We start from the raw sequence: 18021 nt of genomic DNA, 5'->3' as shown, positions 1-18021 counted from the left end.
AAGATTTTCACTAGTGAGAAAAAAACAAAATTCGAATGCAAAGCACCAAACTACCTGAGAATAAATGAATATTAATGATAGCTTAACTTGATAGAAATATGATTTCAAACAACTAATTTCTACAGTTTTCATTATCGAAACAACAAAAAACCCTAACTGAATACTAATTTTAGGGATTCATATTCAATCAGTTTAGATAGTGTTCAGTGCTCAACAATTAGGAAAAAATACGGTGAAATGCAGTTTTGAAAAGATCTGGTCCCTAGCATTTGTACTCCAAAGCACAGAGAATTTTAATTCTAAATCTCTTTAAAGTTTTTAGCCCTGACTAAACCCTTTTTTATTTAAACAGAAGGGCCATCTTCTCCCTATTTTGATTCTTCCACAGCAACACTTAATCTGAGAATTAAAAAGAGTAATGGAAGACTTTTTAATCTAGTGCAATTCAAACTTTTTGTGAGGGTCCTTGATACCTTCCAACAAATTGAATAAGGCCACAGGAGAAACAGATAATCAATTCGCTCTTTTGCAGAAGTTCAAATGATGTTTCTCAAACTTGTCCAGACAAAGTTATATTTGAGTTTCATCAAAAGGCAAAAGACATGTTTTCCTAGCAAACCATGTCTCATCATATCCAAGGATGCTTGTCATTTGTTAGTCATTTGTCCTTGTGATTTGGGACAAACTTGTGGAAAATGTTAGTGGCTTAGCTAAATATTCTGATGATCAGGAACCACAATAAAATCAGAGCTTCTGTAACATCATGGAGTGGAAACTGATGATTTTGGTGTAAATGTACAATTAGGACTTCTTAGCCTGAGTAGCAGCTCGTAGGATAACTATCACCTTCCCACTGACTAATTTCAAGAGAGATAAACTTTAGATAGAGGAATAAAAAAGGAAATGGAATTAGGAAAATGATAACAAGGATGATTGAATGAAAATGGCTACTAAACAGAGAAGCCACATGACATGTCTACGTCTTTGCAAGCATCTTGCAAGTCTCCATCTAATTTCTGAGCATATGTGGTCAACCAGATTGTTGTGGCAGAATACGTGTTCACATGCAGACAGGGCTCCCCTTTCTGTGCAACCTTGACCACGTAAATAAAGTGAAAAAATATACAAATGGTCCAGCCCCCAGTGTTCAGTTCAAATGGGTCTTGCCATGGCAAAGGCATCCAGTCATCCTGATGAGTAAAGAAGCCACTAAAGTGCTTATCTGCTCAGCACTTAAACAGGGGTATGCTAATTTTCTAATTTATGAATGGATAAAGCAACAGAAGGGAAACTCTCAAACAAAAGACACTTCACAGCATCTGAGACATTAAATGTTAAAGAGAAGCTCATCCACTCACCTGACATTCTCATAACGATGAATGTAGATCTTATGAAACTGATGTTGCAAATGTTCACCTTCTACAGTGCTCATATCATTGATCATTTCCAGGACTACAAACCGTGGTAAGACAGAAAGCACCAGCCGTTCCTGAAACGAAGACCAAACCAAAGTGTCAGTATCAGTCTGAATTAGTCCTTCACAGGAAACTGATTGAGCGCTGCCCTATTTATGGAGTTGTATAACCAGCAGTTTAAGTTGTGACCATCCCCTCTAAAATATCTAGCTCAGACCATTTGTGATAACCCACATTATCAACTTGAGTCCAGAATATGGACCCTTCTCTCTTCCCTTCCTAGACATTCTTACTTCTAATGCTTTAAACTTACTTGTTGATTATTAAAGATCCATCCTACTTATTACTTCCGTTACAAGCTTCTCACTAAAGTTGACTTATGAACATACCAAGAACTGCATTTCAAGCAATGGTCACTTGATTAACAGATACAGGTCAGAGGATTTTTAAAGTCCTCAACAGCAAGTAGAATCAGATTTTTATTGTTGCTTATTTATCAGAAATTACATACTCTGACATTCCCCAGTCACTTTAAAATGTAGTTCCTGTTAACTATTATGACAATATTAACATACAAAATAGTCCATGGCTTTGTGGACTACAAGTGGACTAGTGGACTACTAGTCCACATCTTTCTCAGCTTGAAAATCATGTAAGCTTGAAAACTCAGAAATAAGCATTATATGATTCCAGGATGACTCATTTGTCTCGTGGCCCACTTCACCTCTTTTTTTAAGATCCCCCCAGGACAAACTGTGGGATGAGCTGTTCTGCTGACCCAGAGCTGACTGTTCTTTTTCCCAAAGGCCTTGTATGACCTCCCTGTCCCATAATGGATTTACTCTGTTTGTGTCATACAGTAAGGACTGTACAACAGCAAATACCAAAACAGTCCATGGAATATATAGCCTTCTCCTATGTCCAAAAGCATGTGGAAGTGGGGAGAATGGGTTGCTCTGCAGATGACAGCCTGCTCCTGGCCATCTTTTAGGCTCTAAGGGAGCAGATAGGTTTTCAGTCATGCATTGTATGGTCATTTCTGGCAGAGTGCCTGTTGAGAAAGAATGAACTAATTCATTGGGATGTTTGCATAGGTTGATGTTCTCATAGACTCAGATCTCCCAAAATGGACAGTTGGCTACTGGTGGTGATGGGAGTTTCCATTGCAAGTGTCCTCGTGGCAGTGTCTTCAGCTAGGTCAGCAGAGACTTCTCACATGACTGTTCTGCTCAGTTCTTATAGCCTGGCTGGCCGATGATCACGTGTGACAACCCCAGTCCTACATAATTCACCCCTATTGGTATATTTTGGCCACATACTAAGCGCTTCTTAAATATTTAAACTACTTACAAAAGACTAGTTCCATAGACTATTTCTGCAAGGACAGTTTCTATTTGGTATCTAAAGAAATCACCTAGCAAAGGTCCTGGATGGGGCACTCCACCTAGAATATTGGTTAGCACACTTAAACAAAATTGGACCAAACAGAGCAGAAGGTGAATCTGGGAATTTCCAGAACTGACCAAAATTCCCAGCTCCTATAAGGGTCTATCAGTGTTTAATTGTGAAGGTTAAGTCAATCTCCTGCTTTCACACTGGTTTCAGGTTAGTTCATTCTATCCAAACAGTCTGTTATCTCGTTTATACAGAGGACTAACCAAGAAGCTGCTGGATCACACAGAGAACTGGCAACGTAAGTCTAATATGTGAGCAAACACACACCTCTCAGGTGTTAGGTCACAATTATGAAAATCAATGATTTAGTTATACTTGCAATTCGAGTTCCTTAGCTGTGTTACACAGTTCTACTCAGAAGGCTTTACTCTTCTGCTCACGTGTAATAGGTCCAGTCATGTGAAGTCAGCTTAGGCTCATCCTTTGCTTCTGGAGGAAGGTGCAAGAACTCCCTGAGTGGACATTTGCAGATTGTACATCCAGGACTGAGGGCTAGCATGTCTCTTGACTGACTGATGTAGGTAAGGAAGAATGCAAATTATTTAAGTAAAGATATTCAAGCTGACCCTCTCTACTAGGAAGAATGGAGAACATATTCAGCATTTCTAATTAGATTTGTCTGTGTCTCAGCAATATTCAGGCTGAATAAACATCTGAAACAAATTGATGTGACATACATGCACATGTTTATTAATAAGGTATATTATTAATGTACATTACTAGAGTATTAATGTATATTAGTTTATTATTAGTGTGTACATACAGTACATCAATGTATATTTGTGTACATACACATATAGTGTTAGTGTAAAAGTATATATATGTACAAAAAAGTGCCATTTTCCAGACCCTGTCACAGTATAAAGACTAACAGCATTCAAGTAGAGCCAGGCAAGCCCTTGAAAGATTATTGAATTCTTTCATGAAAGCCCTAGATCATCCCCTGAGAGATTTTACAGTGTCCTCATTTCAGTGGCTCATCATTTTGACAGCTTTGGCAGATTTTGCAAGTATTCCACCCAAATCTGTTTCTCTGAAAATTAAGCTTTCTTTTTATCCTTTCAAAGTGGGTATGGATAATCATTGCTTGCCACCTTCTCCGTAACAATATTTCTGTACTGAAATACTGTTATTGTGTCCTCTTGCCCTCAGCCTTTCTTTTCTAGATTAAGTAGATTTGTCCAGTATTGGAATATATCACTCCAAATCACTCTGAGGCAAAGCTGGCGGTTTTTCACTGAACTGGCTTCAAATTATTAAGCTTGTGCTTTACAGGATTGCAAAGAGTGAAATCTTCTTGAACTAAAGAAGAGAATGCCATTTCTGTAAGCTACTTATCACCAAATTTCAGCTGACATTTTGGGGAATAGGATAGGTCTAGGGAAAGTCAGATGTGAACTTCCCAATCAGGCACATATGAAGACTGTAAAGGGCTGGAAGACACCAATGAAGAAAGTCGTCCCAGGCAATGCCGATGGAGGAAATACAGTGCAGTGTGCATCTCTTCTTGTAATTTCGAAAGACTTTAGTGACACTACCATGGTGAAAGCACTTATAAACTGCCAAGTCATACGGGGGCAGAAGTGGTTCCAGACTAACTCTTCTTTTTCATACTTAGGAAAGGCAGCTATTTCCTTAAACCCTTTCTCCATCTCCTTCACCCCACCCATCACACTTTAAGAAAGGCCCTTTGCAAGTTTGGGAACTGAGATCAGTGTTGAACCCAGACATGAACTGGCAGCAAAAAGATATCAAGAAATCAGTTTCAGAAAAGAAAATGTCCAAAGGTTTCAAAATCTCTTCAAAATCCAAAAATATGAATGTGGAATAAAATAAGTAATTCAATATAAAGTCCTATAAATATTTTATAAGAATAAACATGAGTCCTGGAAATAGATTTATAAGTTTTAAGATGCACCACTTTTCCTAAGTACCAAAGTGTGTAGCACCCAGGAGTCCTGGCTTCAGTTCCTCTCTGTACCATCAGTTTTCTTGTGGAAGATTAAACATGTTATGCACACTTTCAATGGGCTTTGATGCCAGAATGGTTAGACGCTGTGGATGAACTGTAGCTGTTAACGAAACTTCTGAAAAAAAGAATGAGCCTCTCCCAGTGTTTGTAAGAAGCAAGATAGCTTTTCACTTATAACTTTTACAGTGAAAATCATAAATTATTCCTACTCTGAGCAGCCTTAGCAGTTGGTAAACAATCCTCAGCTACAATGAAAAGGCATTGTGGATAAACACTTTCATTAGTCTAGATGGCAGCCCCAGCTGAGGTGAACTGTACATTTACTTAAGAAGGCAAAACACATTCTGTTAACAGCTTCTGCTGGTGTGGCAGTGGGCAACACTGCACCCTGAGATGGCAGCTTTCTCCTGGGCTCCTGCCTGCTAACATGGAAGATGAGAGACTAGAGACTCTACTAATCTTTAATCCACCTTGTCCACAAACCTTTACTAAAGCAAAGGCTGCCTTCAGGAGGGGAGAAAAAAAAATGCTGCAAGGCAGTGACAGCTGACACAGAGAAGGCAGTGAGATATCATACAGCAAACTCATCCTTTATTCCGGTAAAAAAAAAACATCTCACACCTTCCATTTCCCCATACATGGTGTACTAATTTTAGCACATTTACATTGTCCTGACTTTCTTCCACCATTCCCACCTGGGAATCCTGTTATCCTCCCTTCTTCTTCTGATGTGTAAATGCTGGATGTGGTGTTTGTGGTAACAAGAAGAAAAACAGTCTCTCAGGAGGTCTTTTCCACTCCTGAAAGCCCAAGTTATCACAGGAATGTCTATCCCCAAGGTAGCTCCACTCTCAAACAAATGTCCCATGGCATCATAAAATGGCATGTTTGGTAACGGATGGTGATTGATATTCCAGGAACCAGAAATATATCTGATATTTGATGTCCTTCAGCCTCCTATAACTGAAGGCGCTTAGGTTATATATTCTCTTATTCCTTCACTATTAAGATACGTTTCTCAATATGACCGTATAATAAATCCACTCTTTGAATTAATGAGATCAGTCTTTCAGGGAGCCATATGATTAAAGTGTTCGATGAGAGCCTGTGGAGATACTTTCACAATAGCACAAAACCTTTTCACTCTAAAAAGAAATATGTTATTTCCTACCTTATCCTTGTAGCTGATAAATAGAAAGACAAATTCAACAAGAAAAGAAGATAAAAGAAGGAAAGCAAACATGAATCCTGGTTATTATTTAGCTGCTTATGAAATATATGATAAGATAAAAAATGCCATTTCTTCATAGATACATGGCTAAAATTAAGAAAGCACTTTTTTTTTTTTACAACAGGAAAATCTCACTTTCCTTGTTTGCATTCTCTTAAGAAGGTATCAAGCAATGGCTCTAGAACGTTTATTTTTTTAAAAAAAACATAGTTCACTTAGCACATGTTCATTAAGCCATGAAAAATGTCCCCAGCACATTTGACGTCTTAACCTTCATGCTACTCATTTAGGTAAGGCAAATGTTCTTGACTGCACATTAGATCTGGCACTGACCTGTAAAAACAGAGGTTAATTAGTATGTTTCTGCTGCAGTACTCCTCTATTAATACTGCAGCATGTGAAGAGATCTCGTCGGGATCACTATTGAAAGCATATATACAGTTCATGCCACTTCTCTGTATTATGTACGTCATACCGTGGAGCAAGACTACAAGGAAAATAATGTCTAAGTGTGTATGCGTGTCTGTCTATATATAATTTTACAGGGTAGTTCAGCCACTGGTCAGTTCTCTGGTACTGAAATATTCAAAGAACAGAAAATTCTTCCCTCTATGTGCATCAGCTGCCTTTTTCTGTTCCAAGCTGCTCTTACTCTGCCAGACTGACAAGGTGGTAAGGATGCTGAACCAGGTCGTTTCCACAAACTGGGCACTGAGAGATGGATTCTGGTATAGAATGTGTCTGTCCTTTTCCTACAGCTGATGTTAATGTTCTATGGACCAGGATACGTCCCGCTTGACAGGCCTTTCACATCACCTTGCTTCAATCCAGCAGTTAAGAAAGTCCCCTTTATATAAAGATCCTTCCTACATAACTTCCCTATAAACTATAAATTATTATTATTCCTATTTCACAGATTTAGGTACTTTGTCACATAAGAACAGGGCAAATGTGGGAAGGTCATGTGCAAAAGAACAGTATCAGATCACAGAGAAAAAATAGAAATTTTTCATAGTCTTCTGTACCTCACTATTCGCATGATTAGAGTCCTCACATTTCTAGCCAGACTCTCCTATAAAGTATTTTCAGAGGGAGAGGGGAAGACATGAGAAAAAAATCATTACCTTTTCAGAGAAAGGCCTAATAAGGAAGTGTCATGAGCTCTAAGGTGAAGGAAACTACATTATCCAGCTTTGTTGAAAGCTTGCTGGTTGACCAATTGGCTAAGCAGAGACAATTCAAAGCTGGGCAGCAGTAGCGGTAAGTGGTTTGAAAAGAAACAGAGATATATTTGTTCAAGAGAAAATCTACAGAACAAAGAAGATAGCAACAAAAGTATTTGTAAAAGAGCTGATGATCTATTCTCCTATTAACCATCCATGACATGAATCAGCTCTAGTCTTTAAAATGTAACAGTCACATTTTAGAGTAACTAAATGAAAAAAAGAACCTTTAACCCAAAGAATACCCAAGTAAAAGACAAAAAGAATAGTAGAAATCAGTATGTGTAACAAACTGGTGGTAGAATTCAGATCTGGATTCAGACACCTGATTTTGGCAACTACAGTGTAGGTATGCCTGAGCTTCTATTTTATCCAGGGAATCTGGAGAGGTACTCAACAGATCAAATATAAATGACTACTTTGGTGTCACTACAAGTCTCTTCTGGCTCCATTGTCTGTTTTGACTAGATCTCAGCTGACTGTAGCAGAAGCTCAGAGGTTATAAGAGCATGTAGTCACCCAGTTTAGGTGCTGTCTAAATATGTAGCTGACTACTACCCAATCTACTCCTTCAGGAAAACTTAGGAACAGTGAAATAAATCCTGCAGTAATAATGCAAATTAACTTAATGCGTCACATATGTCTGTTTAAAGTCCCAAGACTGTACCATTGATACTTTCTCTAATGCCCACTTCTTGTTTTATGCAGCTGCAATAGTCATTCTTTGTTGAACAGCTTCCCTGTGGTCTCCATGCACTGATCCCTTGTGTCCCTCATACTGAAATCAGGAGGAATCAACAGTGCTTACAGCTGCATGAATGTAGCTAAGCACAGTGATGGAAAAGTGGGACGTGTCCCTGATGAGTAAGTAACAACCTTTGGAACATTTTTTTGTGAAGAGTCAATTAACCAGTGCACAACGTCCCAGTCTTGTAATAAAAACTGAACTGGAGACCTTTCCACTGGTGCTGATCAAAGAAGACAAAACACCACAAGCACAAAACATCATCAAACAATCTGGGGCCTGCAGGAAGTTGCGAGGAGGAAGGTCAAATTCACCAAGGTTTCCCTGCAGACTATGTGAGGAATCATCCCTACAAGATCTGCTGTCTGCATAAGCTCCCTGCACTGTCTCCCCTTAGTTTGTACACGGCAAATGACAAAATGCTGCCTGTACTGCCGCAGGATTTTCCTTTGTTTCTCAACCTGTTTATCAGGGTTGACTTTCCCAGGGGGTGAAAAGCCCCTCTTGAATGATACTTCAGTTCAGGTTTTGTTCTTTCTCCTCTACAAATGCTTTCAGATGGGTGAACTCACACCTTAATCCTAACCCTAAACCTATACCTTATGTGAGGAAGTCTTTGGATTGGGGAATAAATTGGATATGACTGTTCCCAAGATGCTTCTGTAGAACTGAAGTGGACTTACCCCAGAAAGGTTTATCCTGGCAGGGACTCTAGAGAAACTGCTACACACTTCCCATCTTGTTTTTTAAGAATCATTTTGCCAGAATCATCAAGCTTGACTTTAACAACATGACCAATTACTATCATAGAGGCTTTATTGTCTTAAGCACTGAACTTAAGGGGGCTGAGAAAAAGGCTGTTCAGAGCAGAGGTTTTAGCCTTTCCAGGACTCATGAGCTTGTTACATTTCAGGGAAGTAGAAAAAATGGTTTTGTTTTCTACTGAAAAAGTTACAATGCTCAGAATAGTTGTAATTATTGTAGATGCCACTCTAGAAAATAGCAATTAGCACTTCTCATTATGATGAACAACTCTAAAGATAAATTCATTCATTCTTAGTTAGTGCACAATGGACAGTCTATTTGCAGCTGTTCTTTCTTGTGCATTATTGAGGCAGTGGCAAGTAATTAAAAACATGGAAGGAACTGCAATATCTAATACATTCAGACTCGTGGGGTTATGAGTTTGCTGTTTGCTTTTACTACTTACTGCTGTAATATGTGATACAAGCTATATCATCTTTCTTCCATTTGAATTCAGGCAATTACCATTCCAATTCATCCCATCCTTGGCTGCATGTTCCATTTAGGCATCTGCTGTTCTCAAAGAGAAACAAGGCCAGATCACACAGGAGGTTTTGGAGTCTCCTTTTGTTTAGCTATTGGCCATGAAACATAACTAGAGCCTTATCCAAACTGATAGCCCAGTGTTTATGAGAGTCATGTCTTTTTATCGTGGTGCCCAAATAGTTGTTAACTGAGATATTTTGTAAAGCTTTTGCTAATGCAAGAAGGAAAATTCTTCTTGCACACAATTCTTGTAGGAAGCATATTTGTCCAATTATTTCCTCAATATTATTGTCGAGAACAGCATGAGACAATATATGTAGCATATACTGAAGAGAAGGACTGTAAGATACTGTTGGTCCTTTGCTTTGTTTGGGTGATGAATGGTTTAAAGATTCAAGTACCTGAAGCCACATTACAAAATCTTGGCAGGGATGATGATTACCGGTTGATTGCCAGGTGCCTTTCTCATCGGCCAGTTGGCTATGTAAGAATGTCATAATCATAATGCCTGCTTGCCCCGTGCTCCCTGAGCAGTAGATTGATTCCAGGGCTGCCAGTTAGTATTTTCCTGCCTTCCCAGTGTCATTTTGGCTTCACAAGCACTTAGCTCAGCCTGTAGCATGCTGGGAAGTGGTGGAACAACTTTCCCTGTCGATTTTTTTTTGCATGGTACACTGCTGCGTGTATCTTTTGAGTGAAAAGTTGTATTCCTCCATAAAACACTTGCAAAATATTTATTAAATGATTTTTTAAAGTGACATGATTAATCATGAAACTAAGTGCGGGTGATGCCTACACTGTTTGGTACCAGCACAATGAATCAGCTCACTGTGAAGCCACATGAGCGCCAGTTACTTGCATGGGAGTGGGTGGGAGCACGTGTCTGGGGATAAGAGCTGCAGGGAGTAAGTCTGTGTTCCCTGCCAGCTGTGGCCAGCTGTTCAATCTGCTGGGCTAGATCACAAAACAGTCTCCTCACACTGCTTTGTCATCTGAGCTGTCTTTTATCTTAGGCAATAAGATCTTCAAATTCAGTGCCAGTGTCTGCATTGAGTACAAGCAATGGTTTAATAAACCAGGAACTTCTGGATCCTAAAACACATGATCTTTTACTTCCTGAATGAAGATCATGTTAGACTTACATTCCATTGTGAAACCCAACCATGCAACAAAGACATGGGACAAATAGTAAGAGTTACAAAACAACTTGTATTACCACCCTGCCTTGTTGATATGAATGCTTATGTTTACAAGTGATGCTGCCCAGCCCTGTAGTAATCCATTAGACATTTCGAACACATAGAAAGACAAATTTTACAATTTTGTAAATTTGTTCCTTCCAAATCTCATGAGCATTTTAATTTTTTTTTTATTTTGTGTTAAATTATTGTAGAAAAGTAAAATATCCAGAGCAAAAACATTTATATAATAATAAGACACATATCTCAATAAAAATTGTACTGTGTTCTAGTATATTGGCTTCTACAAATTCTAGTTAGTTTGGACTGGAAGGATGAAGACATACCTTAAGAAAAGAAGATAGACACACCTACTGGAGACTGATTCCATAATGGTACGCTCTTAAGCTATTCTTTATTTTACAGGAATAGAAAATGAGAGTAAAACGGCTCCTACGATTTAATTTTTTTCTAAAATATCTGAATGGCCCCATCTGACATTAATGTCTGTAGTACTCAATGCACTTTTACTTTTCTAGGACCACTTTGTCTCATCTGCAGTTGAATCTTCACGTAATTGTTCTGCCCTGTTTCTACATTCTATTCATTTAGATGTTTGTTTTTCCATTTTGTTACTTTTTTGCTGGTTTAGAAACTACTAATCAACTTCAGCAAAATATACATTTCTCAACAGTACCAATTTTGCAGCTAATGATATGGAAAATGGAAGAAGGCAAGCTTACTTGCCACTTATTTTTCAGCTTTATATGACCAAATCGCTGCATAACAATGAGGAAAAAAGCTAGGAGGTCATCTATTCTGCTCAAAACGAGGAATATACCTTGTTAGTGTCTTACAAGACTACAATATTAAAGAGCACAACCTGAATAAAACTACCCATGGGAACTTTGTATAGGTGGGAGTAATGGTCTCATTCAGAAAATCATATCCCTTTTAATATGCTTGTAGGTGGGTACTTAAATACTTCAATACTGATAGTGTGAAAGACCTCCAGCCTATTCATAAAAATGAATAAAAAAATTTATCTTACCTTAAATTATCTCAGCAATGGCATCAGTGCCTTGACCCTGGCCAGCTTAGAATTGGTACTGCTCATGGTCGGATAATTTCAAGCCATTATCTGGACCACAGAGTCTCTTTAGTGATTGTGAAGCTTGTAAGGATTTTAGAGTTCTCCTACAGTTATTTCAGGGTAGTCAGGAAAGTTGGTATAAACTGACTATAGTACTCTCAAAGTTCTGATACTGAACAAGAAAGAAAAATGACTTTACAATGAGTAAGTATAGTCAGAGGTCAGGAAAGGTACTAGCCTGATGAATCTGGAGCCTGGAGTTCTTTATTTAAGCAGAGATGACTGTACCACAGACCAGCTGGCAGGAGTGTCTCATCACTGTAAGGGATTGAAACTATTTCATTCCCTGTACTCATTTCACCTTTGTTCACTTCCCCGAGACAATCAGCAAGGGTCACTAGGCAGTGGCAGCTCTGATAATAGCTTTTTTATTATTATTATTATTAGATGCCTCTCTTTAGCAGGGAGCTGTGAACATGGGAGGCACAGGCCACCAAAACCTGATCAACAACCTATCAGACCCATTCACTATCGACCAGCACAGCATCTGAACAGCCTAGTTTAGAGATAGATAAAACCCGAAAACAAAACACGCAGATTTTCAGAAAGCAGTTTTACTACTAGTGTATCCAAAAGCCATCTGCTGGGGAAGGGAAGCAGAGGTTACCTTCTCACAAATCTATTCTAGGGAAAGCTCCAATGCCTGAAGTCCTGACATTCTTGGGGATAATTTTTCCCCTGTATAAATTGTGGTTCAAGATCTGATTCCCATCTTTCTATCACTGGCTATAAGTCTCACTCTTCTGTTTGAGTTTATGTGACTACCCCAGATTTGCAGGGAATGGGAGAGAAGGCAGAGGTTGACTTTTATCTTGATTTTACCTTCTATTTCTATTTGAAAGCAAAATGTGGGGATTGTGCTTTGATGATAGGAAACACATCAGCAGCAAATGTGAAGCATCTAAAATCTGACAGGTAAAATGCTGTTTCCTACTGCAAGTGGGTTGAGCAGATGGGGTGTTTTTAGACAAGTAGATGTAGAAAATGAGCATGCTGGTCCTGTGATATCTTCCCTGGTACCTATAAAAAAAATATGTGCATATAAATATTGCTTCTCCCCACCCCAATGAGGTGGAAAAGCCTATCAATAGACTTAGGAAGCATGTTATATACTGAATAACAATACAGATATGGATCATGAAGAAGAATATAAAGCTTTCATAATCCTTTTCTTGTTGGATTAACCAGTATGTTATACTTTGAGTTTGATCCTGTAAGTACCAAAGGAGCAAAGCCATGAAGAAATTTCTTTCGGGATCATGGTTCTTTTGAGAAAGGCACCAAAATGAAAGAAAGTCTGGATAACTGTGGAGCCATTCTGAGCATCTCACATTCAACAGATTATTTGCTATAAAGAAAAAAAGCTGACTAAAATGCAAAACCTAACCAGAGGTTTACACAGAACTTTTAATTGTGGGGGTATTGTTTGCCCTTTAAAAATAAAGCCTCAATTATTGTAATAATAATTTTTATTTATGAAGCATTTGAAACTACTTTTATAATGAAAAAGGAATGTCACATGATCTCTAAAATTCAGATTACTTTTTTTTTAAAAACAAATCTGGACTTTATCCTCTTACCAATCTAGAGGGATTTTCATATTCTTAGCATCAATATGTAAAACAAAAGATGACTTCACAGTGTTTAACCCTCTTAAAGTGTCCTTTCCAATCCCAGTCCAATCTGCTCTTACTTTAGAGGTTACAAAGTACTGATGGTTGATTAAAATCTAGATTTGTAAGATCTCGATAAAACCTACACAACATGTAAGCTTCTTTAAAATCAAACAAACAAACAAAAAACAAACCAAACCAAACAAAATAAACCCACAAAAGCCAACCAACAACAACAACAACAAAACAACACAGCAAAAACAAACCCAAACAAAACCAGCACAGAATTCAGCAATTTGTAAAGAGCTTTTTAAAGCTGGGGGAAATAAAGATCATTGCAGAGGAAAGTGTGAAAAAAATCCTCTGGAAGTAGATGTAGAAGGGAAACAAGTGTTCAAACAGAACAGTTTTCTAAAGGAAAAGGAGATCAAGACAGGATTATAGTTTTTCCACAGATAACAGACAGAAGGGATTACATATGCCAACAGCAGACTGAGAGGTGTCTTCTCCTTCTACATCCCTTATACCCACACTGGAACAAAAAAGAATGTGTGTTCATACCCAAAAAGAATGCAACCCACTTCTCACCTGGACAAATGGTTCATTAGTGTGGTTGAGTTCAAATCCTTTGTGGAAGTCAAATGAAATAATATCCAAACTGTTTTAACTTTCAAAATGAACTTTAATTGAATTTGTGGAATCCCCTATGAGAAAGAGATTACCTGGGAAGGTGATGTCCAGTTAGCATGGAAGAAATGTCTGCTAGGGTGTTCTCACAGAAGATTCTTATCATTAGATGATTTAATGAAGAAAAGGTTTTTCTTGTTCCCAGTAATCTGACCAAACCTATAAATCTGCCCGCAGTTGCCTGTCTTCGTCCCACCTTGATGTGAAGCATCCCATTAAGCCTGGTGCCTAAGGCGTGATGCCAGCCTGGACCTTCTTGCTGGAGTAATCCTTGCAAGACTAGAGACAGACACTGGTTATTCCCTACCAGCTATCCTAGTTGCTCCTTCTTCTACCCTTCAGCTATTTCCTCTACCAGTGTGCTAGACACCCAAGAAAATATTCATGAAGTTTAGGGAAGACACTGAGAAGTTTTATTTCCATATAAGAGGACTTTCTCTTGATGATGCCTGCAGAGAAAGGGCTCTGCTTGCTAAAGACTGTGTTGGAGAGTGATGTAAACAACACAGCTGAAGAGACTGATGCTTTGTGGTTTTACTACCTTCTAGAACTGAAACTGCACAAATGTAATGCTAAAGTAGAATAATTTTCTCTATTTGGCTTCTCGGGGCTTAAAAATTGGAGGATTTCTTTATGATTTGAGTTTAGTCCCTCCCAAAAGCTCAGTGCAGCAGTGCCAGTGCAGCTTTGCTGGTGAACTCTGCACACCAGGTAGGGAATTTTCTTTTCATGGATGATGCAGAACCTGCTACAGTGACAAGTAGAATGAACAACTCACCAGAAGATTAATATAAGCAGCACACAGATCTAGACAGATTTCATCTGTCACCTCAAACAACTTCAGAGAAGATTCTTCTTTCATAAGATGCCAATCACATGTTTTAAATCTACCAGAAGTAATGCAAATAAAATGTTTCAGAGAACCTATATGTTTTGGGTTTTTTTGAACTGTATCAAAAATAGCGTGGTCAGCAGGACAAGGGCAGTGATCCTCCCCCTGTACTCTGCATTGGTGAGGCCACACCTGGAGTGTTGTGTTCAGTTCTGGGCCCCTCAGTTCAGGAAAGAGATTGAAGTGCTGGAGCGGGTCCAGAGAAGAGCAACAAGTATGGTGAAAGGACTTGAACATAAGACCTATGGGGAGAGGCTGAGGGAGCTGGGGTTGTTTAGTCTGGAGAAGAGGAGGCTTAGAGGTGACCTCATCACTCTCTATAACTACCTGAAGGGAAGTTCTAGCCAGGTGGGGATTGGTCTCTTCTCCCAGGCAGTCAGCAATAGGACAAGGGGGCATGGGCTTCAACTCTGCCAGGGGAAATTTAGGCTGGATATTGGAAAGAAATTCTTTATAGAGAGAGGGGTCAGGCATTGGAATGGCTGCCCAGGGAGGTGCTGGACTCACCGTCCCTGGAGGTTTTTAAGCTGAGATTGGACATGGCACTTAGTGCCATGATCTAGTAAATGGACTGGAGTTGGACCAAGGGTTGGACTTGATGATCTCTGAGGTCTTTTCCAACCCAGTCGATTCTGTGATTCTGTGATTTTGTGAACACTACTCCAGTCAACAGGTTATTCATGTAAAAATAGAGTCTAACAACTCTGCTTAGCTTGAAAGCAGCCTCCCACGCAGATTTCCCTATTCCTTTATCCAGGTTTCATTAGTCTCATTGGTCTAGAGAGGCCTTGAATGGAGAGTAGAAGTGTGGCTGTGACATGGGAGAAGTTTCTTAATTCTGAGTGAAATTACCTTTCTATGAATAGCAGTCCTGCAACATTGCAGCCTTATTACGAGAAAATAAGTAAGTACTGGACTGATTTTTAAAACCATCTAGCTACTTAACTTCTGTGATGTCCCCTTCCTAGTAATTTTAAGTCTCCGTCTCCAGCTTCAGTCATAAGAAATATTATAAGTCAAATATTAACCTACTTGCACAATATTTTTTTTCAGATATGTATAACTTAACATATTTATGTATAGTGGAGGCAAAGGCAGAGTGACAAAGCTATCTGGGATAGTCTTTGTAATTAAATGGTAATATTTTAAGGTTTAAAATGTTAGACAAATTTCAACTGAAGATGAATTGTTGGAGAAAGAGCAGGTAAGGACACCAGAGATATATTATCAATTCAATTCTTCATAAAGTCATCATTTCAAGATGTGTTTGGATTTAATATGTCATTCATTTAAAACTTAGGGATTTTGTATGATAAGAAACAAAAATGAAAATGAAATTTACTGCAGATTCCTTCTCTTCATTAAGGCAACTTCACAGCATTTTCACAATGAGGGAAATTACATACTCATTGTTTTCAAAAGTTTTCTAATAAGAAAGAAAGAAAGTTATACTTTCTATTTTCATTGCCCAGATCTGATGAAATCAGAACTACCTGGTATGTTCTTACAATAAAATAAGGGTAAAAAGGAAGACAATGTTTTTGAAGTGGTTATTAACATAGTACAGAACTAGGTGCCAGAGTTTTTGAAACACATAGGTATCAAACAAAAAGAATTACCTAAAATTTCAAACAGGTAGGGGAAAGTCAGGATGTTGTTGGGATGAAATGGACCTAAGAAAACTCATGTTTGTTGTTTATTTGTAATTACAATGTGTTGAGAACAAAATTGGAGGACATTTTATGGCTGCCATTTTTGGTTGGCTGATATAACTATGCATTTTAAGCACAAGCAGCTAACTACATTTAATTAGAAAATATTTAAATTAATTATTTTCTTGATAACTGGTAAACCGAGACTGCTTTTACGACAAATTATTTTGTTTATGCTGCCTTCTCTATCTTGGTTCTCTGATATTTCTGTCTTCCTATGACAGTTTTCTTGCTACTGATGAGAGTATATTCTCATTTAACTAAGTCAAGCTCTGAAATGTTCTAAATCTTCATCAAAATTTGAATTTTGTAATGAAAATTGGAAAATAAATAGATACAGATGCTCTGTCAGTTTCACAGAGTGCTGGGATTTCCAAATTGCCTCACACAGACAATACCTCACAGTAAGTGCATAAACATCATTAGCAATGACTGCTAGAGTATTTCTCCTTTGTAACCACAGTCACTTTTGAAAATATGACTAAAACTCCTAACTTTCTGAAATACTTCTGAAAATTTTATTTTAAACTCTTGTTGAGAGTAAATGGTGATGGGGGATGAAGGATGAAAAAAAGATGTAGGAGTTGTATTGTACAGAGTTTTGGAAAAATGGAAACTTGAAACTAAGTCACTTAAAAACCTAAAAAAACTTTGGCCAGTCTTCTTGAAGTATTTTCTGTCATACAGGTCTGTACTTCACCCTCTTCCTCCCTGTGCAGTAAGTGAATTAATTGCAATTATTGTAAAAGCTGAACTTGCACCTGAGGACATTTTCCGTGGACAATGAGCTGATAGAGATAATTCAGATTCACAGATATTCAGTTGAGACCATAACATGGCACACAAAGATTTCTACAAATCAAAATGGCTTTGACTGTTAAACTGAAAAACCCCACAGAAACACTGAAACAGAGCAAGGAGTCCTTAAACTCTGAAAATCCCACAAAAGGAAGAGATCATAGACTGATGGAAAATAATGATGCCTGGAAAATAATTTGTCATATCTAACTGTCCAAATTTAAGGTCATAGTAGCACAAACAACAACAACAAAGAGTTTTTTCCACTAGTGGGATTTTTGTGGCTTCACCTATTCTCATCACACTCCACAAAAAGACATGGTGGCAAATGAATGAATGAAACTGCTTTCACTGAAAAAAAGTTCAGCTTGTCTATATGCATTTTCTCAGGAAATAGGGAACCATCTCTTCCTTTTCATGGCAAGAGACAAGCTGATATGGTAGAAACTTCATATTTGTATTCCAGAAAATCTGCAAATACTCATTAGACAATTCTTAAAAATCTCTGAAGCCCAAACAGATTCTTACTTATCAGTATTATTGTCTCCTTGTACTGCCCCCCACATGTCGGATGCTTACTCATCTTACTCATCTCTAAAATAGAGATTATAGAATGTTTGATTCAAAATTGGATGGCTTTCCATCCAATTTTGACAT

General features: G+C 38.2%; 1 protein-coding gene across 1 annotated transcript in view; it reads right to left on the bottom strand.

Moving 5' to 3' along the window:
* ADCY8 (adenylate cyclase 8) overlaps positions 1–18021 on the bottom strand; it is a gene marked incomplete at its 3' end in the record, with an annotated part of 127515 nt that overhangs the window by 75981 nt on the left and 33513 nt on the right. Inside the window, exon 3 of the mRNA XM_082044676.1 lies at positions 1359–1489. Within this exon, the coding sequence (XP_081900802.1) occupies positions 1359–1489 (131 nt within the window). The remainder of the gene's footprint in view (positions 1–1358; positions 1490–18021) is intronic.

This window comes from Streptopelia decaocto (assembly GCF_964273445.1).
Source record: "Streptopelia decaocto genome assembly, chromosome: 2".
Lineage (NCBI taxonomy): Eukaryota > Metazoa > Chordata > Aves > Columbiformes > Columbidae > Streptopelia > Streptopelia decaocto.
This window is presented reverse-complemented; position numbering and strand designations above follow the sequence as displayed.